Source organism: Stylophora pistillata, chromosome 7, assembly GCF_964205215.1.
Source record: "Stylophora pistillata chromosome 7, jaStyPist1.2, whole genome shotgun sequence".
In the NCBI taxonomy this organism is placed as follows: Eukaryota; Metazoa; Cnidaria; class Anthozoa; order Scleractinia; family Pocilloporidae; genus Stylophora; species Stylophora pistillata.
In genome coordinates, this window is record NC_142525.1 from 29113217 (window position 1) to 29135666 (window position 22450).

Here is a 22450-nt window from a genome sequence, read left to right on the forward strand (position 1 = left end):
TCCATCTGATACTGCGCATGCGGAGTATTCAGCATCTGTTAGGGTAAGCGCTCCACTTGTAAGCAAAATAGAGGCGCAATCCCATGAGACCCCAGAAGAGGCCGAGGTACAACGACTGGTATACGTCACCGGGAAAGAAAAGGATGATAGACTAAAAGAAAAGCTTGAGGAGGTGAAGGCCTTATTAACAGACGAGACACAGAGAGCCGTAGACCTGGCCTGCGAAAAAGGCGCATCCAACTGGCTTACAGTTATTCCTCTCAAAGACATGGATTTTGATCTCAACAAGCGGGAATTTCGGGACGCTGTGAGGCTTTGATATGATTGGCCAATACCCGATAATCCATCAGTATGCGTTTGTGGGAGGTTGTTTACAGTGGATCACGCGATGATCTGCCAGCGTGGAGGCTTAGTCATTCAGCGTCACAATGAAATACGCGATCTTCAGGCCGAGCTGCTCGACATGGTTTGTCACGATGAGCAGGTGGAACCGGCTTTACATCCTATTGCAGGCGAAGAATTTCCCAGAGGGACTAATCAAGCCCCAGACGCACGCCTCGACGTCCACTGTAGGGGTTTCTGGGAGCGACACAGGGCTGCTTTTTTCGAAATAAGGGTGTGTCATCCCAATGCAGACTCATACAGAGATCTTAGCCCAAAGCAGATTTACAGGATTCATGAAAATGAAAAGAGGCGAAAATATAACTCCCGTGTAACAGAAGTAGAGCAAGGCACTTTCACCACACTGGTATTTACAACGACGGGGGGGATGGCTGACGAATGCCTGAGGTACCACTCAAGATTAGCCGAGCTATTATCTGCAAAAAAGCAAGAGAGCTACGCCACAACAGTTTCATGGGTCAGAGCGAAAGTGTCCTTTGCAATTTTGCGGACCGCGCTCCTATGTCTAAAGGGATCTAGAACCCCGAGAAGGAGGAACTTAGACATTAAAGAAAGGGATCTGGAAGTAGAGGCGGGTCGAGCAAGACTTCCTTAAACTCATCTGTTGTAGATTATTTTTATTATTTTTATAGTAAATTTTTCTTATTATTCTTTTGCGTTGAACTTTTAAAGACTTTGCATTTCCTTTGTCAAGAGACTTAAAGTAAGATATAGACTACCTAAACAGCACATTATGATTTTATTATTCATAGCCATATAATTATGTAGTTTGGGTTAGGGATATTTTTCCTTAAAAGGAGAATTGTAACTTACAGGATTTTTTTATTTTTTTATACACTTTCAATGCAAAGATGGTGTAGTATTAAATATCTAAAATCATTGTTTATGAAAGTATAGGAAAATGTATACTCTTATAGGGATAGCGTGAATCATTTTCAGGTTACTTCAGTTTGAGAGAAACCCTAATTTTCCCTCTGACAATGTGTATTATGCAAATTTCAATTAAAAAAACAAATAAATAAAAAATAAAGTCTTTATTCCATCATAAGATAAAACTACATATCTTATGTTACAATGAATTCGGAAAAACTACAACAGAAATCTACATACATATTATGAATTAAAAAGTATGTCATTAAAATAAATGGAGCTTAAATATCAACCTATTTACAAAGGTGTTCATCAAGCGCTGTGTATTAATTTTCAGGTGTGCGCAGCCTTTTTTCCTAAGATTATGTACATATGTCTTTTGGACAGGAATGATGTCTTTCAGGGGGTGGCAATCCGTTGATTTTAGTTTCTTCAAAATGTTTCGGTCTTGTTTATTTAAAAGGTTCTTGATAAAAACTGGAAATCAGATAAAACGGCGTTTATGACATCGGTCTAAAAAACTTTGTACAACTGTAAGATCGGACTCAGATGCCCCATAGACTGGAAGTGCATAGCTAAAATTAGGCAAAACAATGGATATAAAAAGATGATCAATCTCTGCCTGAGAGTAATGTTCCTTTCTCAATGTTCGTAGGACGTGTAAACACTTGTTTGCTTTGACAAGCTTAGTTCTTACATGCTCATCAAATTTTCCGTCACTCTGTAAAGTTACTCCTAGTAAAACGAAGCTATTACATTGGGGAATATTATTAATTGGAGAGTAGAGTACATTATGATTTTTCTTTCTAACAACCAGCTCTTTACATTTGCAAGGGTTGCAGACCATTCTATTGTCTTTACACCATGTTAAGAACTGTCCTACTAAGTCGGCAGACGAGTCACTATTCCTAGTGATAGGCGAAAGAATAGTGGAATCATCGGCATATTCAAAAAGCACAGGGCAACCATTACAAAAAAATCTCCAAATCATTAAAAAATATATTTAAAAGATACGGTCCGCTTAATTAGACATTTCAACTGAAATTAAAAACAACGTTACAGCTCCAGATGCAAAGATCAAGTACACGTAAGAACTGCTTGAGGAAAAGTTCCATAAATATAAAACAAGCACCCCATACAAAGACCATTTTCCTTGTAAAAAGTCGATTTGATAATAATAGTAATAATTTAATATTTATATTGCGCATATTAACATGTGGATATGATCAAATGCGCATCACAATACTTTTCGGGGGACTTTGGCCAGACTGCATCAGCAGTTTACAAACAATCGAAGGAAACTTATTTAACGATGCCCCCTCCCCCAATTCCCAGTAAACAGGCCAGACCACATCACAGTAATCTCGTGAGTGGGTTCTTTAACGTCCCCTGCCTAACCATGTTAACTAATTACTAGATCCAGAAGACGGGACCTACGGTTTATTCGTCCTTATCCGAGAAGACTAGAATGTCTATCCATTTCTTGATATTATAGAAAGGTAGCGCATTCTCCTAAGTTATTTTAAGACCTTGAGTGTTGGTCCGGCCGGGGCTCGAACCATCGACCTCGACCTCCCGCACAACAGTCCAGCGCTCTAACCAATTGAGCTGACCGGGAGGCGGTCTTCAAATTAAAGTATATTGTTTAATCAAATAAACGATAAAAACGTTAGCGGAGAGTTTAATAAACATGTTCATAGATTCGGTTACCATTATTACCTAGTTGAATGTAGTTGTAAAAACGCAAGTGGCAAGTATAAGGTAAGACGCATGAAAGAATATTGTATTTTGATGAAGGAGCTCTACAACATTATAGAGCATTAATTCATTGTTTTTGAAAGTCATCTAGCCTTAAGCGATACAATTGTTTACATCAACAAAGACGATAGATGCCGCGGCTGGATCTTAGGTTAGTCGAATACGTCAGTTCGCACCAATCAAAGTTATTTTAAAATAATAGTCAAGTCAAATTACATTTTTGCGCGGTTGAGTGAACAGTGATCCTAAAAAAGGTGAGTAACTGATGGTTATCCAAGGCACCCTGAGTTTGCCCACTTCCTTGCCTCAAGCGTTTCTCTAGAATGTGGATTGATATTCAATATACATTAAGCATAGAACTGGCTGCGCGTGACCATGACTTTTAATTTATGTTTAAATTTTGATGATGTCTCTCACTCGTTCGTTATCCTTCACCGCTGGAGTATTTTTTCGCCTGTAGCTCGCTCTGTAAGTTACAGAACGCTTATCGAGACACGTCTTATGAAAAATGAGAAATAGGGCCACGTCGACAACGGTGAATAACGTCTGCGCATGTCACTTTCTCGCTCGTAACTTCGTGGCAATAGAATAGATCAAATAATGGAGCGACAATTTTAATTTGGACAATTTAGAGCGTTGACTTCTATCAAATCAAATAACTAACAAGGACACCTGAATATAAGCAAACTAACTGTACTTGAAGCACAACCTGCTTTTTCTGGTTGAATTTCGGCAAATGTTCAAGAAAAAAATAATGATGTTAAACCATATTTTGCGCCCCTGTGAAACGAAAGTTCGTAGCTTCTCTTCTCTTCTTAGATCTTAACTACATCGTATTTTAGTTTTCTACAAAATTTCATCTTTCCATTTTACTTTACAATGGTTTCAGAGTTGGTTATTTTTCATTAAGTGGGAAAAGTATGCCTGTGGTGAGGTCGTGTATGGAAATCATCGTTTAGCCGACAAGGGGAGTGAAACTGTTCTTTTTCTTTACTCGATATTCTGTATTAGCTAAAAAGTATGTAATATCTCTACAGCAGATACATCATCATCTTAATACTAAGCTATAGAAATCCGTCAGCACACAGATGCATACATGTAATTATAAAAACGCAATCATAAAAGTCATTTCCACCCATGTCCGTTCATACCACTTTCAGTTTAGAATCAGTTGAATATCGTTATCCATTTTGGAGGAACACTTGAGGCTAAAAAGCAAGAAACACAGGTTTCCTTGCGATAATATTAGGATCTCTGTCCTCTCAACTGAACAGAAAGTGCAATTTTACATGACCATCATGTTAAAATAAACTTGATTGGTACGTTATCTGGTGTATACGACACGGAACAAGGTCCAACCAAAGCTGAACAATCATCTTTGCCAAAGTAAACAGTTGTGTTGCCAGAGGTTAGACGAATTTAAAAAAGTTCATTCATACGCCTATGGGTATTACATTTGTTCCTTTGATATAGATATAGATGGGATACCAGAAGTCTCCCTCGAATAAATAAAGGCTGATAGTTTCTAAAGAGACTGTTTGGGGCTGCATCGGTGGGGGTAACGAAATAATTTGGATATATCAACAAAGTTGAAATGGTAAATTGGCCACCGTAACGATTACAAAAGCTGACGTTTCGAGCGTTAGCCCTTTGTCGGAGTGAATAGAGGAATTGTGGGTTGTGTGTGCTTTTAAAGGCAGAAAATGGAGCTACGTTATGGGTGGGAACATGGCAACGAGAAAAACACAAATAAATTAGTGGAATGAAAGGCGTTCGTTGATACCTGTGGGATTTAGACTGCCGGTTTGAAAGATGAGCTTTCAAACCGGCAGTCTAAATCCCACAGTGACTATGGTATAAACAAGTTTGATTCTTATGCCTGGCCTCAAGCACTTTTCAAAAATAATTGTTTTGCATTTGAAATTACTAGACTTTTAACTTACGTCATTTGACCACTGGCAAAACAACTGTTTGCAGCGACAGTAAGTGTTTCTATTAGTTACATCTTAGACTTGACTTTTTGAAATCATGTGTTAATAACAGCATTAAAAACTTTTCTAAATATACTAGATTCTTCCTTTTTATCATGGTCAACGATATCCTGATACAAAAATCAAGATATCACCCTTTCTGGTCACTGAGGTGTGATCGTGACTAGGGTATAAACAAGTTAGCTTCTTATGCCTCGCCTCGAGCACTTTTCAAATATGATAACTTTGTTTTGCATTTGAAATCACATAAAAAGCTGAAAACATCCTTGCCTGACCATAAGTTACTCTTTCTCGTCTAAGCTGCTTGGAAAGTTTGAGAGGCTTGCAGAACCGTGTGACAAGGCGTGCAAAGTAAGTAGCTTCCTTCATTCCATGTGGTTGTTCTTCCAAACTTGATAAACTTTTTTTTTCAAACAGCGAAAGTTAGATAAAAATGAAGATATCCACAGTTTTGGTGCTTTGTATCGTGGCCATGTATATCCAGAGCTGAACTCTTGATTACAAATTAAGGCGTAAAGTTACTTCAATAGCAAATTTTATTGGCTAAAACCACCCTCCCCAGTACTACTAGCTGTTGTTGAAATCGGTCCGCTTATCAAGACACGCCTCAATTAATAACACAAGAGTATCTTACTTTTATAATTTGACAATTTTTAAAAGCCCGTGAAATTTCTGAGTTTTCAGCTTGATCATCTGACTGCCCTGTTTTAAACGACATTTGTTAGTTCAGTGGTACTTTGCTTCCCCGTTGTTCTCTTGGAGTAGTTTAAAAAAACAAAACCAGCTGTCAGTCTTTGGACATAGAAGTGTAGAAGACAAGTGGCGTTGGCGAATGCCAACTTGCGCCGTGAATGACTAACTTTTTCCAGTATTTACGTATTACATTGCTTATCAAGATGATTCTGATCTAAGGACTGGTCTTTTAATTTTGGAAATGAGAAGCCATGGCTACATAACGTCCGCGCATATCATAATCTCAAATGTGTATCCATATCAACAAGATAGATTAAACGATGTGGCGACATTTGTGAAATATCAGAATTTTTATATTTTCTTTCCTCTGATTTAAACAACTTGTTAGCAAATTAAAGCTTACTACCCTCCCTACGGAACACCCACCGCACACAGTAATTTCGCTCGTTTTGGTTTTTTTTTTTTTTCAAACAGCGAAAGTTAGATAAAAATGAAGATATCCACAGTTTTGGTGCTTTGTATCGTGGCCATGTGCGTCATGGACTTCTTTGTAACAGGTAAAAGAACTTCTCATCTCATTAGTTCCCAGAAGTGAATGACTTCTAAATTTTTTCTACAATATTAATACATTTTCTAGCAAGAAGATAATGAAAATAGACAGAGTTACCTGGTGAAGGATGCTATTTTTCAAAAACGCTAAATTCCCATAAGTGAGTGAAAAGGAAATATGTGAAGGGAGAGATAATTAAAAAGCAAACGTTCTGAGTAGAAATTTAAGATTGGAAATCTGGTGGTCTTAAAACAAAGTTAGCAAATTCATCTGCAGGTCTTAGATTATTCTATTGCTAAAGTTTGTTTATTCTAATCTGCCTCTTTTCAGCTGACAAAATTGAGGCTAGGCGAGAAGAGTCAGGACTCCGACGATTGAAAGGTTGCTGGATCAGATCAATTGTTTTCGCTACTCGTTTTAAAATTATTTAAGCATTTCCATCTCAAGGCACTTAGAAAGGGTCAGGTTTAACCTGTGAAATCAAGAAAAATAAGCAAAAATTAAAATCAAAATTTCAATTAATAAACAACTACATGATTAATGAAATAATTTGGATATATCAACAAAGTTGAAGTGGTAAATTGGCAACCGTAACGATTACAAAAGCTGACGTTTCGAGCGTTAGCCCTTCTTTGGAGCGAATAGAGGAATTGTGGGTTGTGTGTGCTTTTAAAGGCAGAGAATGAAGCTACGTTATGACTTAATGACTCGAATAAAGATGTCTGTTTAAACAATGGATCAATTTTTCTCTTTTATTTTTTTGATGTGTATTAGACCTTTAAGTTTTTCAAACCGAAAGAAGGGGAACGGAAAAAGGCTCATTATCAACCCACTTATAATCTGGCAGAACTTGTTGACTAATGTAATCTATAGCTTGAATAAAGATGTCTGTTAAGACAATATATCATTTTTTGTTCCACAGTACCTCATGCCTTAAGTTTTTTTTCAATTTATGTTCACGCAAGTGTTCGATCGTTGCGAAACAAAGCTTACTAAATCATAATTTGGTTGTTTTCAGGTGAAGAAATGCCGGCCGAAAGAAGAGGTGCACAAGGTTTATTATCGACCCATTTGTTCACTTGCATAGCTTGTTGACCAATATAATCTATAACTTGGATAAATTGGTCTGTTTAGAAAATAGATAATTTTCTTTCATTGTTCCTCAGGCCTCTACGTTTTTCTATCAACCCTTGTCCACAAGTATTTGAAAATTGCGAAAGCAAGCTCACTAAATTATTATTTTGTGTTTTTTTCTTTAAGGCGAAAAAATGGGGGCTGAAGGTTCATTGTTGGTCCACTTGTATACCTATATAGCCGGCCTACCAAAATTAATACGTAAAATAAAATGGTTTGCTAACCCAATAGATCGTTTTTTCCATTGTTCCTTAGGCTTTCAAGTTTTGCTACCAAATTTTCTCCAGATATCTTTGATCATGGCGGAAGTAGACTTACTAAATCGTTATTTGAATATCTTTAGGTGAAGGAATGCCGGCCGAAAGAAGGGGAGAAAAAGGTTTGTGGTCGACCCCATGTTCACTTGCAGATCCGTTGACCAGTGATTAATGACTTGAATAAAGGGGTCTTTTAAGACAGAGGATAGAAAATATTTTCGTTGCCACGACTCATGCTATTAAGTTCTGTTACCAGAATTCGTTCACAAGTCTTTGATCATTCTGAAACTAAGCTGGTTAATTTACCATATGATTGTTTTCGGGCAAAGGAATGCCAGTCGAAAGTAGGGGAGAAAAAGGTTCATTATCAACCCATTTGTTCACTTGCATAGTTTGTTGACTAAGAATTTATAACTTGAATAAATAATTTGATTGTTTTCAGCTCAAGGACCTTGTTGATCCCCATGTTTACTTGTAGACCCATTTATCAATACTTAATGACTTGAATAAAACAGGTCTGTTTAGACAATAGATAATTTTGTTCGTCCTTTCTTCCACATGCCTTTAAGTTTTGTTAGCAGCATTTGTTCATAAGTCTGATCATTTCGAAATTAAGCTTACAAAATTATTATTTGATTGTTTCCAGCTCAAGGACTAAGGGCCATAAGAAGGGGAGAAAAAGGTTCGTTGTCGATTCCCATGTTCACTTGCAGACCCGTTGACCAATAATCAATTAGTTTGATAAAGAGTTCTGTTTAGACTATGAATAATTGTTTTCATCACAGAGCCTAGTGCTGGTAAGTTTTGCTTTCAGAAAGTGTTCAATCGTTACGAAACAAAGCTTACTAAATCATAATTTGGTTGTTTTCAGGTGAAGAAATGCCGGCCGAAAGAAGAGGTACACAAGGTTTATTATCGATCTATTTGTTCACTTGCATAGCTTGTTGACCAATATAATCTATAACTTGGATAAATTGGTCTGTTTAGAAAATAGATAATTTTCTTTCACTGTTCCTCAGGCCTCTACGTTTTGCTATCAACCTTTTTCCACAAGTATTTGAAAATTGCGAAAGCAAGCTCACTAAATTATTATTTTGTGTTTTTTTCTTTAAGGCGAAAAAATGGGGGCCGAAGGTTCATTGTTGGTCCACTTGTATACCTATATAGCCGGCCTACCAAAATTAATACGTAAAATAAAATGGTTTGCTAACCCAATAGATCGTTTTTTCCATTGTTCCTTAGGCTTTCAAGTTTTGCTACCAAATTTTCTCCAGATATCTTTGATCATGGCGGAAGTAGACTTACTAAATCGTTATTTGAATATCTTTAGGTGAAGGAATGCCGGCCGAAAGAAGGGGAGAAAAAGGTTTGTGGTCGACCCCATGTTCACTTGCAGATCCGTTGACCAGTGATTAATGACTTGAATAAAGGGGTCTTTTAAGACAGAGGATAGAAAATATTTTCGTTGCCATGACTCATGCTATTAAGTTTTGTTAGCAGAATTCGTTCACAAGTCTTTGATCATTCTGAAACTAAGCTGGTTAATTTACCATATGATTGTTTTCGGGCAAAGGAATGCCAGTCGAAAGTAGGGGAGAAAAAGGTTCATTATCAACCCATTTGTTCACTTGCATAGTTTGTTGACTAAGAATTTATAACTTGAATAAATAATTTGATTGTTTTCAGCTCAAGGACCTTGTTGATCCCCATGTTTACTTGTAGACCCATTTATCAATACTTAATGACTTGAATAAAACAGGTCTGTTTAGACAATAGATAATTTTGTTCGTCCTTTCTTCCATATGCCTTTGAGTTTTGTTAGCAGCATTTGTTCATAAGTCTGATCATTTCGAAATTAAGCTTACAAAATTATTATTTGATTGTTTCCAGCTCAAGGACTAAGGGCCATAAGAAGGGGAGAGAAAGGTTCGTTGTCGATTCCCATGTTCACTTGCAGACCCGTTGACCAATAATCAATTAGTTTGATAAAGAGTTCTGTTTAGACTATGAATAATTGTTTTCATCACCGAGCCTAGCGCTGGTAAGTTTTGCTTTCAGAAAGTGTTCGATCGTTACGAAACAAAGCTTACTAAATCATAATTTGGTTGTTTTCAGGTGAAGAAATGCCGGCCGAAAGAAGAGGTGCACAAGGTTTATTATCGACCCATTTGTTCACTTGCATAGCTTGTTGACCAATATAATCTATAACTTGGATAAATTGGTCTGTTTAGAAAATAGATAATTTTCTTTCACTGTTCCTCAGGCCTCTACGTTTTGCTATCAACCTTTTTCCACAAGTATTTGAAAATTGCGAAAGCAAGCTCACTAAATTATTATTTTGTGTTTTTTTCTTTAAGGTGAAAAAATGGGGGCCGAAGGTTCATTGTTGGTCCACTTGTATACCTATATAGCCGGCCTACCAAAATTAATACGTAAAATAAAATGGTTTGCTAACCCAATAGATCGTTTTTTCCATTGTTCCTTAGGCTTTCAAGTTTTGCTACCAAATTTTCTCCAGATATCTTTGATCATGGCGGAAGTAGACTTACTAAATCGTTATTTGAATGTCTTTAGGTGAAGGAATGCCGGCCGAAAGAAGGGGAGAAAAAGGTTTGTGGTCGACCCCATGTTCACTTGCAGATCCGTTGACCAGTGATTAATGACTTGAATAAAGGGGTCTTTTAAGACAGAGGATAGAAAATATTTTCGTTGCCACGACTCATGCTATTAAGTTTTGTTACCAGAATTCGTTCACAAGTCTTTGATCATTCTGAAACTAAGCTGGTTAATTTACCATATGATTGTTTTCGGGCAAAGGAATGCCAGTCGAAAGTAGAGGAGAAAAAGGTTCATTATCAACCCATTTGTTCACTTGCATAGTTTGTTGACTAAGAATTTATAACTTGAATAAATAATTTGATTGTTTTCAGCTCAAGGACCTTGTTGATCCCCATGTTTACTTGTAAACCCATTTATCAATACTTAATGACTTGAATAAAACAGGTCTGTTTAGACAATAGATAATTTTGTTCGTCCTTTCTTCCATATGCCTTTAAGTTTTGTTAGCAGCATTTGTTCATAAGTCTGATCATTTCGAAATTAAGCTTACAAAATTATTATTTGATTGTTTCCAGCTCAAGGACTAAGGGCCATAAGAAGGGGAGAAAAAGGTTCGTTGTCGATTCCCATGTTCACTTGCAGACCCGTTGACCAATAATCAATTAGTTTGATAAAGAGTTCTGTTTAGACTATGAATAATTGTTTTCATCACCGAGCCTAGCGCTGGTAAGTTTTGCTTTCAGAAATCGTCCATAAGCCTCCGTTAATTGCGAAACTGAGCCTGTAAAGTTATTCGTTAATTGTTTTCGGGTGAAGGAATGTCACCTGAACGGAGAATAGAAAAAGGTTCAATGTCGATCCACTTGTTCTCTAAAATAGTTTGTTGACTTTTAATCAACAACTTGAACAATATTTGTCCACAAGTCTTTGATCATTCCTCTGCTTTGCCTCATTCCCCTAAGTTTGCTTTCAACATTTGTCTACACAAGACTTCGATTGTTGCGAAACTAAGCTTACTAATTTTTTTCGGTTTCAGCTGAAAGAATGCCAGCCGAAAGGAGGGGAGAAAAAGGCTAGTTGCCGATCCACTCTTTCACTTGTATAGCTTGTTGACTAATATATGATTCATAACTTGAATAAAGAGGTCTCTCTAGACAAAAGATTATTTTTTCCACCAATGTGCCTTACGTCATTAAGTTTTACTATCAGCATTTTTCCCTAAGTCTTTAATCATAACAAAGCTGAGCTTACTAAATTATTATTTGATTGTTTTCAGGAGTAGAAATGCCGGGCGAAGGTCCAGGGTACTGAGTACATCACAAATAATACCTTGCAAGGTTAGAAAAACATTAAAAACAATCAAGAATCTCATTGAGTGCTTAGGGATGTCGGAGATTTTCAATGATATACGGACAATCTTTTCTCTCCTCCTTCTTAGGTGGCCTTAATTGTGTTAAAAACCTTTTCTTTTCGTGTTTTACAGCATTCAAAGTCAACATCATGGCAAGTAGCTTGGAGGAGGGATCAGTAGAAATGTTTATGTAGTAAATGTTGCCATAACCGTAATAAAGACTGATTGCTGAAGAGAAGTGGTTTTCTTTCACTATGCAATGTTATTTTTAAGGGAATGTATGTTCAGGAAACTATGTGATTTGTACTTCCGTCATATAAAATAACTTGGGAAATTATAGGATCCAAGAAACCTAACTCTTTGAAAATAGTCTCAACGTATGCTGAAAAGTCGATTACAGGCGCCGCCAAATCCGAATTTAGCTCAGCTACTCTGACCCCAAGAAAGGTCCTACTCATCTTTCTCCAATTTCTTAATGATCTCTGCAAAGAATGGTGCCCTTTAGTCAATTTCTATGTCTAGTGCGTAGCAACTAGACACCTTGCAAGAGCGATAAGAGATAATGACAAATTCATAGCAATTTGAACTAGATACACATACGCACTGTGAACCTATTTTTCTTTTACAACACTCAGAGCAGTTTTTGTTTATAAACCATGTGTTTTGATCTGTTTACTTGCACCACAACGTCGATAAGTTGTTTCGAAAATTACTGTGTCAGCTTTCATAAATGTTATAGGGCATCTGGAGGTTATTTTTCGAAGGCTTTTGTTGCTTTTTTGAAATGTTAAATCACCGTAAGAAGTATTATAACATAACCAAAGTAAAGCGCGCGCTCTGATTGGTCAATTTAGCGTCCCCATTTGCCCATGGGTGTACGCTGCTGACGTGAGCAAATGCAAAGACTATTTTTCCGCGCGCGCTTGTTTTTTCTGGTCGCGTAAGATTTGTTAAATAAAAGGGAACTCTTTAGCTACAATGTATCAATGTTATGTTATAAAACAAATGGTAAACACCACAGCGTACACTATTGAGTTATGGATGCACTTGGGAGGTTTGCTAAGCACTCAAGAAGCTAGAGTCGCTCTCGGCTATCGTCTCGAGCGACTCTTACGCTTCTCTCGTGCTTAGCAACCTCCCGCGTGCATCCATAACTCAATAGTGTACACTGTGGTGTTTACCATTTGTTAATCCTTACTGGCCCCATTGACCTCCCATCAAAGACCATGTTGTGCTCTATGGGATGAAAAAACAAATGCCTCTTAGAGACTAATTTTCGGGTAAAGGATGACAGTATGTGAAAAATGAATTCATGTTTGGAGACAAAACAACACTAAGATAGAGTAAATAGTCCCACTTTTGCATTTTAAAATGTATGAAGAAAAATAACTATCTTAATGAGACGGTTGATAAAATCGCAAACACGCAATTAAAACAGATATGCAGAACCATACTCAATCGCAACTTGGTTACGGCACTGAAACAAAATTTACCCTATCGCAGCTTTACAGTGTTCTCTGGTAGTCTGCAGAGTTGATCCCCGGGGAATAAATCCACCCATGGCGAGTATGACGGAGTAAGGTGTTTCTCCAACTCCAACACATTCATTTCAGTCTGGTTTAGCCCTTTTTGATCCTTTGCATTGTTACTCATGACTGCAAAAGACTCTGCTCTTTGGACTCTAGTATCGTTAGACTCCTGCCATACACAGCAACCCGCTGTCCAGACAGCTCGGGGAATGGCAAGTTTTACGCCGTTGTGAACCACTTTTGAATGAAGATCTCCGTTTTCTTCAAGATTAGTTGCAAGGCTATATTCTGAGGTTCCGGTCAGTAAGTACAAAGTCCCACGACGGGCTCGAGTTCCACAGGTATCTGCTGCGTAGCGGCGGATTTTCGCCTCAAAAATCTGCCAAGGTCCGCTGTTAGATGCGATGTATTGTGGGATTATATTAGTGAGGGTGAATGTAGCCTTCATGAAATTTTTATCAAATGTATTTATGGCTACAGGATTCATGTGCCCCCTGCTGAGAGGTTCTTGTTGTATCACTTCTTTGTAGGCGTTTTTCAAACCTGGAACACCTGAAAGAGGGAGGTAATCTAAGTAATTTGCAACTTGCTGATGGTGAATTAACCAGAAAAATTAAATAAATAAATAACAAGTTTTCAGCTCCGTGGCTTGTGATCAGGGAAAAATTGGATTGTTGGTGCCGTAAGCCAGCGCATGACCAATGAACAAGTGTCGGGATTGGTTGCTTCTTCTGCTTTCTGCCTGCGACTCTGATAACCTAGTTTTCACTGGGTCATAGACGTTGCAGTCATGGCGGAGAAGGAAGAACACGGAACCGTTCTGATTCTTCCGGCGAAGTCGGATTCCTTCAAGTTTATGACGCTTCCGACTTACTCGGTCGGCAACTCTACCACAACTTCGGTTACGATTCCGGGTATCTAGTCGTTTCGTACCCACAGATATTTTGCATTCAGTTGATTCGTAAACAAATTCAGACGATTAGTTCCCAGTTTGTGTCGGTTCGTACCCAACCCTCTGGTCAATTAGTACCCGTCTAAAAATTCAGTGACAAAAAAAAACCCCGGTGAACGGATGTGGATTGTTTCGGACAATAAGTTAGTAAAGAGTCTGATGAATAAGATACGATACAAGTTAACTTCTGTTTATACTTGTAACCTTAACAATAACATCTAAGTCATTGTCTAGCGAATCGTAAATGTGATATTTTTGAGATAACAGTCTATTGTAAAGAATAAGAAAGATGGTAAATTTTGAGCTCAATAAAGAAATATGAAAGATGTTTTTTGTCTAGTCACGAGCGTGGGACAATGGACCTTGCTCACTATAAAGTCTCTATGGGTCAGCGGTAGAGCATCGGAGCGCGGAATCCGAAGGTTTGAGGTTCGATTCCTCATCGGGACTCGCAATTTTTTCTTTGACCCACGCTCTTGAATAGACGAAAATTAACAAATGGTAAACACCACAGCGTACACTATTGAGTTATGGATGCACGCGGGAGGTTGCTAAGCACGAAAGAAGCGTAAGAGTCTCTCGAGGCGATAGCCGAGAGCGACTCTAGCTTCTTGAGTGCTTAGGAAACCTCCCAAGTGCATCCATAACTCAATAGTGTACGCTGTGGTGTTTACCATTTGTTTTATAACATAACATTGATACATTGTGGCTAAAGAGCTCCCTTTTATTTAACAAATCTTACGTGACCAGAAAATCAAGCGCACGCGGAAAAATAGTCTTTGCATTTGCTCACGTCAGCATGGGCAAATGGGGGACGCTAAATTGACCAATCAGAGCGCGCGCTTTACTTTGGTTATGTTATAAACATCTTTCTATAAAAGTCTATTGTTTTTACGTGTGACTTTCGGAACAAAAACGGGTTATTAGCACTCGGGCGAGATAAGTGTTATTAAAAAAAATACGACCTTACTTTAAAGGATCCCTTCCAACCACAATACCCTGCGCACCCAAACAGAAAAAATAATTAAGAAATAACTAGTCAAATAGAAAGAACAATAAATTTGGAACGCGATTGAGGAAATTCAAGACCTCAGTGAGGCAAATGTACTCGGATGAACGAGGATTTCTTTCCACTTCACGACTTGTCCAATACCGGATGGCAGAGAAAATGGCGGATTTCGCATATCGCGCGCGCAATGTATTGTGGTTGGAAGGGATCCTTTAACCATACTTATCATGAAAACATACCTTATTAGCATGGGTACGAGTCGATCAAACTGACTTGGTACAAATGCTCCTAACAGGGTACGAATCGACTGAGAACTAAACGACCATAGATATTAAACGACTGGTGGCAACCACTGTCGAAAACCAGCCTTACAAAAAAAAAAATAAAGCTATCACAAAAGAATCACCTGGAGGATTCCTCCAGTTTCTTCCTCTGACATCTTTTCTGCTGTATTTTCCGATAAAAGGCGCCTGTTGGGGAGTCACTTTGTATGCGGAATAAAAGGGGATGTTTCTGTCCGTGTCAAACAGTGAAATAAAGTAAGGGTGTGTCCCAGGGGGATCCTGAGGAAGTAACTGATGAATTTCTTGTCCTCGACTGATACCGGGGAGACCCTCTGGACGTCTGTTCCCAACGAAAAATGATGGTGGCCAAGGTGACCGCATCCTGCATTGTCTGCAATGAACTGCCTCGTTCAGAGTTTCTTAACACAAAACAAACAAAACAGAAGCAAACAGTTTCAGTTGAAGGGTTGCAGCGATTAGGGAGGGGGCATTTTAAAAGCCCCCCTTCAGCATCGTTAGGAAGATTCGTATGTTATTATTTATTTTATTCTTTTAATTCTCTTTATTTCATTGGTGCTTTTATTCTCCCTGTTTGGAGACACGATGAACTAGCGGTAAGCATGCTGAGTCCGTGCTGGGAGGCCTGTGTTTGAGACTAGACTGGGTCATTGTGCTGTGTTCTTACACAAGACATTTTACCAAAGCAGAACTCCACTAACGAACTCTGTTGACTCAAACAGGATCTGATTTCCCTCACATTATTTTTCCAGTCACTCACTATCAGCTGACCCAAATCTCCGCTAACTCGAACCATTTTTTTGTTTACCTTTGGAGTTCAAGTTGGTAGGGTTCTATTGTATCACATAGCCTCTCTCCATCCAGGGGCGGTTGTTCAAAGCTAGGAAAGTTATTAAAGTTATCCCAAAACGGCTTTTGAACTGAGAAATACAGAAACCGGGATTAAAATTTAACCCTGGGTTAACGCTAATCGGCCTTCAAACAAGTGGGCCCTAGGCCATATTGTATAAGTATAAGTGGGTGGAAATATTGCCTGCTAGCAAGCTTGGCAAAGGCTTCCCTACTCCACACGAGAACTTGCTAGCAGGCTAAACAAAATACAGGGAAGATTGGGGTGAGCAGCACCAGACTGGCATCTCTTTCCCCTGTGGCTTCAAGCCGCAGAAACGGGGTCAGCCTTGGGGGATGGGCTACTCCGCTTTTTGGAGAATTTTCCTTTCACGTATATACTCACTGGCTTCAGAAACTTGATTGGATAGTATAAACACTAACAGCACCACAAGAATAATTGAAAATGGCCAAACATCTTTCACGCACAGCATTGTGGTATACCTTCAAACGCAGTCAGTTGCAGCTGCTGTAGAAAATAGAAAAACTAATAATAATAAAAATAATAATAATAATTATAATAATAATAATAACAACAATTCTAATTATAATATCATAGGTGACAAATTACTCCTTGATTTTGGCCCGAAATTTCAGCGTTAATTTTTAACTTCACATGTGAAATTACAAAATTGCCATATGGTAACATCTCTTGTATCTCGATCAGAGCCAAGATGGCGTCGAGATTTAAGACGGTGACTCTTGAAGAAGTTACGAAATTAAAAGAAGGGGCCGGAAATTATTAACAGGCACGAAGAACTCGAAAGGTATTTTTTGTGAGGAAACTCAAAAATGTGTAATGAATACGAGAGACTGAATCGTCAGGAATAAACCTACTGCCTTAAAAAGGACAAAATAAAAAATCCTGCTTTTAACGTCGGCGAGCTCATAAAGAGAAATTTTAAATCTACAAGCGACCAGAAAGTGCAATTACTAAATCACAAACTGATGGTTCAATAGTAAAGTTTCGTTCCATACTCGTTTCATTCCACGTTGCCGTTCCGGATGAAATTAATCTCGTTTACAGATCAAAAATAGCAATTCCTAACGTCATAGAAGGGTTTCTTAAAGGTAAAACCTCCTGAAAGAGCATTTTTGGCTCTTAGCTTCACGAAAAGCGCTGAAAAATCTCAAGTCGCAAACAAATTGTTGACATCCGCCATTTTGAATTGTTATGGCCTAACCACTGTAGTTTGGGTCCTAGAGTCTCTTTCCCTGTTTCTCTATATTCCCTGTTCCGTTCTCTGTTCCCTGCTCCATTCCCTGTTCCTTTCCCTGTTCGGAGTTTCCCGTTCTCGATTTGAGCAAAGTTTTTACAACATCCAAGCTCTTTGAAGATCATAAAAGTAGTTTTCAATCAACAGCCGCCCCCTAGTTTTCACGTGTTTTTATGTTCAAACTTGACTCAAAACTCAATTGTGAGGCGTCACGTCTCATTCAAGAAGAAGAAAAAAATTGTGCAGATTCGTAATACTGGAAGAAAATTACGATAGAATGCTGATGTGCGTCAATGTTCAATAGCGAGAGTGTGTGACCCTTACCTAAAAGTAAAATGTAATTAAAACATGACATCACTATTCAAAACAACATGGACCGCTCACTGTCTACAAATTCGTTTTCTTTTCTATGTCTTCTGTCCTTATTCATAGCGTGAAATAAGGTAGTTACGAAAGGTTATTAAGCTGAAACTTTACGAAACATCGTAATGAAGAATGAGGGGGAATGGGAGGGGGGGTGGGGGGTCAGAGGACTTTGGCTGTGTCACGATAAAATTTACTTGATCCCACAATGCTTTATAATTTGTTTTGATGATCCCTGTTATGGGCAGTCAATTGGTGGTCAATTTCCTACAGTTTTCCCTTTACGATTCTCTGTTGGCGAAGTCTGAACTCCTTCCCCCGTCCGGAGTCCCCTTGAAAACCATGTGATCCCCCATAGTCATACGACCCCCCTAAGGTATAAATGATGACTAGTCCTAATCAGAGCTAATCGGCTACGGACCTTCTCGTATCTTGGTTCACTTTTAAATGTTTGTATCCTAGGCTAAATTGTTCTAGTTCTCATATGCTGAAAATGAAGATTTATCGTTTGAAAGTGAAAGGGACCCTCATCGATCCATCTAGGATGAATTACCATAACAATACGTGATTGGTCTTGCAGTGACGTGCAACTTCCTACCCCAAACGTCTAAATTTTATTTGTTATTTTGCTCACTTAATCGTCAATTTGTACAAAGTAACGCAAACACAACACTGTGTGAACCATACAGCTTATAAAAAAGTCAATTTTTACCACAAAAATGTTGTGAAACGACACTAACAAGCTCGATCTTAATAAATTTATGCTCAAATGTTGTTTTTCTTGGGACGACAGCTCGGTCACGGGATTCCCCAAGTTTTCGTATATTGATAAATAAAGAAAGTTACTTTCATTAAGCATCTGCTTTAGTAGATCGAACAAATACTCTTACCAGTTCTATCCAGAAAGGAGCAGCGACTAAGAATCTAAATTAAAGCAACCACCAAACGAAGAAGCCGGCCGTTCGAAAGTTGTGAAAAAATAATATTCATTGGTCAAAGGTTGGCGGTAAGGTGCTGATATCAACACGTCACAGTATCGCAAGCCTCCGTAGTTTCAAATTTCAGGCCCGACTCGGCAGCAGGGTTGAAGTGGGAAAGCGAACTTCATTTTAAACGAGTTTCGTTAAGGAAGGGGCGTATTCAGTTGAAAACGACTTGAAGTAAGCTGCGTCCTTTTGGAGTCAATCAGAGCAAGAGTTAGACAGCATTCCTAACTACCTTCGATTTGAAAAACCACTGACCGCCACTATATCGCTACCCATTTCAGTTTCTCCCTTCCTTCGTTTCTGTTCTTTCGTTCTTCGCATCAGGAATCGATCAGCTGGAATTAAAAACATTTTGGACGGTCTTACGGAATGACTTACAATTAAAAAAATCCTACACACCACTTCCCACAACCGCCCAACCTATGACCCATTGACTTTGTGGTCGGTGTAATCCGGAAATGAAATTTTTAAGTTAGTTACAATAAACAAGTACCAAGCAAATACTGAAATTAAGCCTCACGTGATGAAAATAACACCGCTGGAGAAAAATTGGATTAATAACATCGATATAAAATAAATGTAACTTCTTATAAGTACTTACACAGCCAAATAATTGCTTCCATTACCTCGTGAAACAACGAAAAGTATCCATGCTATTAGTGTATTTTCCTAATAATAAAACTAGACTTAAAAAATGTAATACCGGGCGTAGAAAAATGACATCACCGGAAGTAAATACCCCGCGCATCCCATGTGCTTTTAGAACATGATCTTTGGCTTGATCAAGAAAACAACGCTTCACTATTGTGCTTAGTTGATTGAAATGAAAGTTATGAGCGTCTTTAAGGTATTTTTAGGCGTTATCATCTAAGAGGTTTTTTGAAAGATTGCAAATCTGCCAATGTTTAGAGTAATTGTATTTACCCCACACAAATAAGCTCACTTCCGGGCACTAAGACACCATATTTGGCAGGAGTAGCATTGTCTATTATTTTGACCAATCACAACCAGGATTACACCGGGGCCCTTTGAAGCCATGTTGGTGCTAGCGCGGAGGAAATTTTAGACACATTTTGTTGTGGTGTTTCAGTTGTGAATTTCTTCGTGATTCGTCTGCTATCGAAGCGCTAATCATCGGAGGGGGAGAGTGGTTTGGTCTGCTTTCGTGAGCTCCGTCTTAGCGCAGAACGCGTTAGAATGTCTCGCCGCTATGACATGGGCGAGCAAGATACTCGTGCAGTCTCCAATCGTCGGAAAGTCACCGTCAAAGTTTGTATGCTCGACGATTCCGTGGTAAAATTTGATATAGAGGTGAGTGCTTATGCTTTGACCACCATGAAAGTATAGACTAGAGCAAGAAATGCTCGTAGAATTTTTAAAGTTGTCTGTTTTTGTCGGCAGTTCATCAGTTCTGAAAGTTCTGAAATTCTCTGATATGCTTCGCGGCCCGAAATAATAAATACACTTAGCAGCTGCCTTGGGAAGCTAAAATTCCCCGTTATCTCCTTTTTTTCATGCTGAAGTAAAAAGTGCACTTTCGGTATTCATCGTCCGACTATGCTTTCAGTTTGATGAGAGGATTTCTTAAATTTCTTGTCGACCGTTGTTGTCGTTGAAAAATATGCACAAATTGGCATTATCAATGAAGCGCTCGCTAAAGTATTCGATATCGATAGCTCCGAATGTTTTGTGAATATAACATAATGGCTCTCCACGTGCTTAATTTTACCAACAATATTTTTTACCTCAGATTGCCTTTTAAACTTTGTTGTGACCCGAATAAAACATTCAGACTTTCATTTTCCGTTGAAATATGTTCAATTAGTGTAATGTTGTGTCGATCAGATCCAAACACTCAGTTCGATTTTGCCTAGATAGGGAATTCTCAGGAAATTGTCATTTCTCGAAATCCAGAAATATTGTCGATAAACAAACTCTTTTCTAAAGGATTGGATCCTTCTAGAATGGATAAGAAAAAATTCTGAGATACATGGGAGAAAACGAAATATTAGGAAAAAGCTCGCGCTGTATCGGAAACCATTCTTTGTTCCAGTTGGAGTCCAAAATAAACTGTTCTTGATTTCTGTTGCCGGTCCATTCTCATCGATTATTCAAATTGTAGGGCATTCGGGAGTTATGTGCTTAGTAGTTCGTTCCGTTCCATCTAAATATGACGGTCGCCAAATAGTTTTTTTAGTAATGCTTGGTGGATTATGTAGCGGTTTCGCCTTTTGCTATTGGAACAATTTTCAATAAATCATTTCCGAAGTGGAACAGACTTTAGCATATAATTTCCATTGACAGCCATTCCATCAAAGATCGATATGAAGGGAAGATTTTGAAAGGTTATTTACTTGGATAGGAGTGATTCATTAATTTAGTGTTTGTTCCTTGCTGGGATGTTGTAGAGAATTTGCGATTGTGCGTCCCCAAGGACATACCTATTCCGTGAAGATTTGTGCTCATGAAGTTGACTGGTATATTGAGAATCTCAGCTTTAAGTATATTTTGGACATCTCTTGCTTTTGTCTTATCGTCTCGTTGTGATTAGGACGGCAAAGAATGAATAGTTAATTTTTTTTCTTGGCAATGTTTAATTTTGATCGCCATCAATAAAGCGTTAGATTCAAGAAGTCATTAGCGAGTTACAACTGCAGATACACAATGATGTTTCAGTTTTAATTTCATTTGGCGAAATTGCAAAGTGCTTCTTCTCCTCAGTGTTGAAAAAATTCCAGTTCCAAACTGTGCGGTACGATTATGAATCTATAAACAGCGTATTACATCCTAAGCCTTTCTTTAAGGTGTTTTGAGGCAGCTAATTATAATTAAAATCCTAGCTGATATTTCTGAGGCTTCATGGAACGTTGTTTGACTGCCGTAAATTCTAGAAATTCCTTGACCCGGAATTCTCAACACCAAGCGATTAGACATGAAGTTTGTTTACACAGATGTATATGGTATGACTTCAGGCCTTTTTTTTTTTTTCGCTTGTGCTAATTCATTGGTACTTTCACTTAGGGTTATGTATCATTCTTGCATTTGAACCTGTCCTAAGCCAGTATCCTCAACCAAATGCTAGTATATTTAACCCTTCAGTTAGAGTCGCACTGGTGTATTCTCTGCCAAATACTTTACAGCCGGCAGTTGATTATGCATTTGCATAAAAAAAAAATGCTATCTGTTGCAATTTGCAAGAAATTACTTGATTTGACACACTCAGCTAGGTCTTAAAGTATTGTTTTTTTGTAGCAAGCTTTCCCTAAAATGCAAGATGTGAGGTCTGTGCTATGAAGGGAAGACAACCTTTGATTTTATGGACTTAGTTTTCCAAACCTGAGATTGCATCATTAATTTAACCCCAAAGGAGAGACAATTGCCAACATATAACTCTTTATCTGTCTACATGTTTTGGGTGACTGCCAAAATGTTTGGCAAGTGTGTTGGTTGAATGAAGTAAGGGTGTGAATGTCAACATGTTTATAATGTTTAAAAAAAGTGTGTATTGGAATACTTGCTACTATGCTCCATTGAAAAGTGTAACAGTGTTGTTGTTTACCACAGTCTCAAAAAGTAAAGACAGGTGGATTGTGGCCACTCATGTATATTGTGGTTCAGGTTTACATTTAATTGGGTCCT

At 38.2% G+C, this 22450-nt stretch overlaps 3 protein-coding genes and 1 pseudogene across 55 annotated transcripts in view; 3 read left to right on the forward strand and 1 right to left on the reverse strand.

The window, feature by feature from the left end:
* Window positions 1-1571, forward strand: part of LOC148727387 (uncharacterized) — a 1866-nt pseudogene extending 295 nt beyond the window's left edge.
* Window positions 1572-5313: 3742 nt separating this feature from the next.
* On the forward strand, window positions 5314-11803 carry LOC111320741 (uncharacterized). 49 transcript variants are annotated; one of them, XM_088728417.1, is made up of 15 exons: window positions 5314-5372; window positions 6189-6271; window positions 6595-6645; window positions 7283-7318; window positions 7742-7777; window positions 8302-8337; window positions 8527-8562; window positions 8986-9021; window positions 9546-9581; window positions 9771-9806; window positions 10230-10265; window positions 10790-10825; window positions 11251-11286; window positions 11491-11551; window positions 11698-11803. In XM_088728417.1, the coding sequence occupies exons 2-14, from the start codon at window positions 6205-6207 to the stop codon at window positions 11523-11525; spliced, it is 513 nt and encodes a 170-aa protein (XP_088584543.1). In that variant the 5' UTR covers window positions 5314-5372; window positions 6189-6204; the 3' UTR covers window positions 11526-11551; window positions 11698-11803. The 49 variants fall into 49 exon arrangements, with proteins under 49 accessions (XP_088584543.1, XP_088584544.1, XP_088584545.1 ...); XM_088728418.1 differs by having other exon boundaries at window positions 9771-9797; XM_088728419.1 differs by having other exon boundaries at window positions 8527-8553.
* LOC111320688 (uncharacterized) lies at window positions 5540-19143 on the reverse strand. 5 transcript variants are annotated; one of them, XM_088728416.1, is made up of 5 exons: window positions 18716-19028; window positions 16592-16714; window positions 15462-15758; window positions 13059-13646; window positions 5540-6736 (listed from the first exon to the last, which is right to left on the reverse strand). In XM_088728416.1, exons 2-4 carry the CDS (start codon window positions 16677-16679, stop codon window positions 13060-13062), a joined length of 972 nt encoding a protein of 323 aa, XP_088584542.1. In that variant the 5' UTR covers window positions 16680-16714; window positions 18716-19028; the 3' UTR covers window positions 5540-6736; window position 13059. The 5 variants fall into 5 exon arrangements, with proteins under 5 accessions (XP_088584542.1, XP_022779095.2, XP_022779091.2 ...); XM_022923360.2 differs by lacking the exon at window positions 5540-6736 and adding an exon at window positions 12769-12801 and having other exon boundaries at window positions 18716-19029; XM_022923356.2 differs by lacking the exons at window positions 5540-6736; window positions 18716-19028 and adding an exon at window positions 19044-19143 and having other exon boundaries at window positions 12905-13646.
* A 680-nt stretch (window positions 19144-19823) lies between these two features.
* The window catches only part of LOC111320756 (FERM, ARHGEF and pleckstrin domain-containing protein 2-like), a 36362-nt gene continuing 33735 nt past the window's right edge, over window positions 19824-22450 (forward strand). Inside the window, exon 1 of the mRNA XM_022923447.2 lies at window positions 19824-20122. Coding sequence (XP_022779182.2) covers window positions 20009-20122 — 114 coding nt within the window. The 5' untranslated portion in view covers window positions 19824-20008. The remainder of the gene's footprint in view (window positions 20123-22450) is intronic.

Excerpts from the sequence above, each read along its gene's own strand:
- LOC111320741 (XM_088728417.1), top strand. The coding sequence starts at position 6,205 with ATGAAGATATCCACAGTTTTGGTGCTTTGTATCGTGGCCATGTGCGTC. Across the intron at positions 9,022-9,545 it reads CGAAAGAAGGGGAGAAAAAG|CTCAAGGACTAAGGGCCATA; the intron begins GTTTGTGGTCGA and ends GATTGTTTCCAG. Across the intron at positions 10,266-10,789 it reads CGAAAGAAGGGGAGAAAAAG|CTCAAGGACTAAGGGCCATA; the intron begins GTTTGTGGTCGA and ends GATTGTTTCCAG.
- LOC111320688 (XM_088728416.1), bottom strand. The coding sequence starts at position 16,679 with ATGCTGTGCGTGAAAGATGTTTGGCCATTTTCAATTATTCTTGTGGTG. Across the intron at positions 15,759-16,591 it reads CAATCAAGTTTCTGAAGCCA|AAACTCTGAACGAGGCAGTT; the intron begins GTGAGTATATAC and ends TTTTGTGTTAAG. Across the intron at positions 13,647-15,461 it reads AAACTGGAGGAATCCTCCAG|GTGTTCCAGGTTTGAAAAAC; the intron begins GTGATTCTTTTG and ends TCCCTCTTTCAG.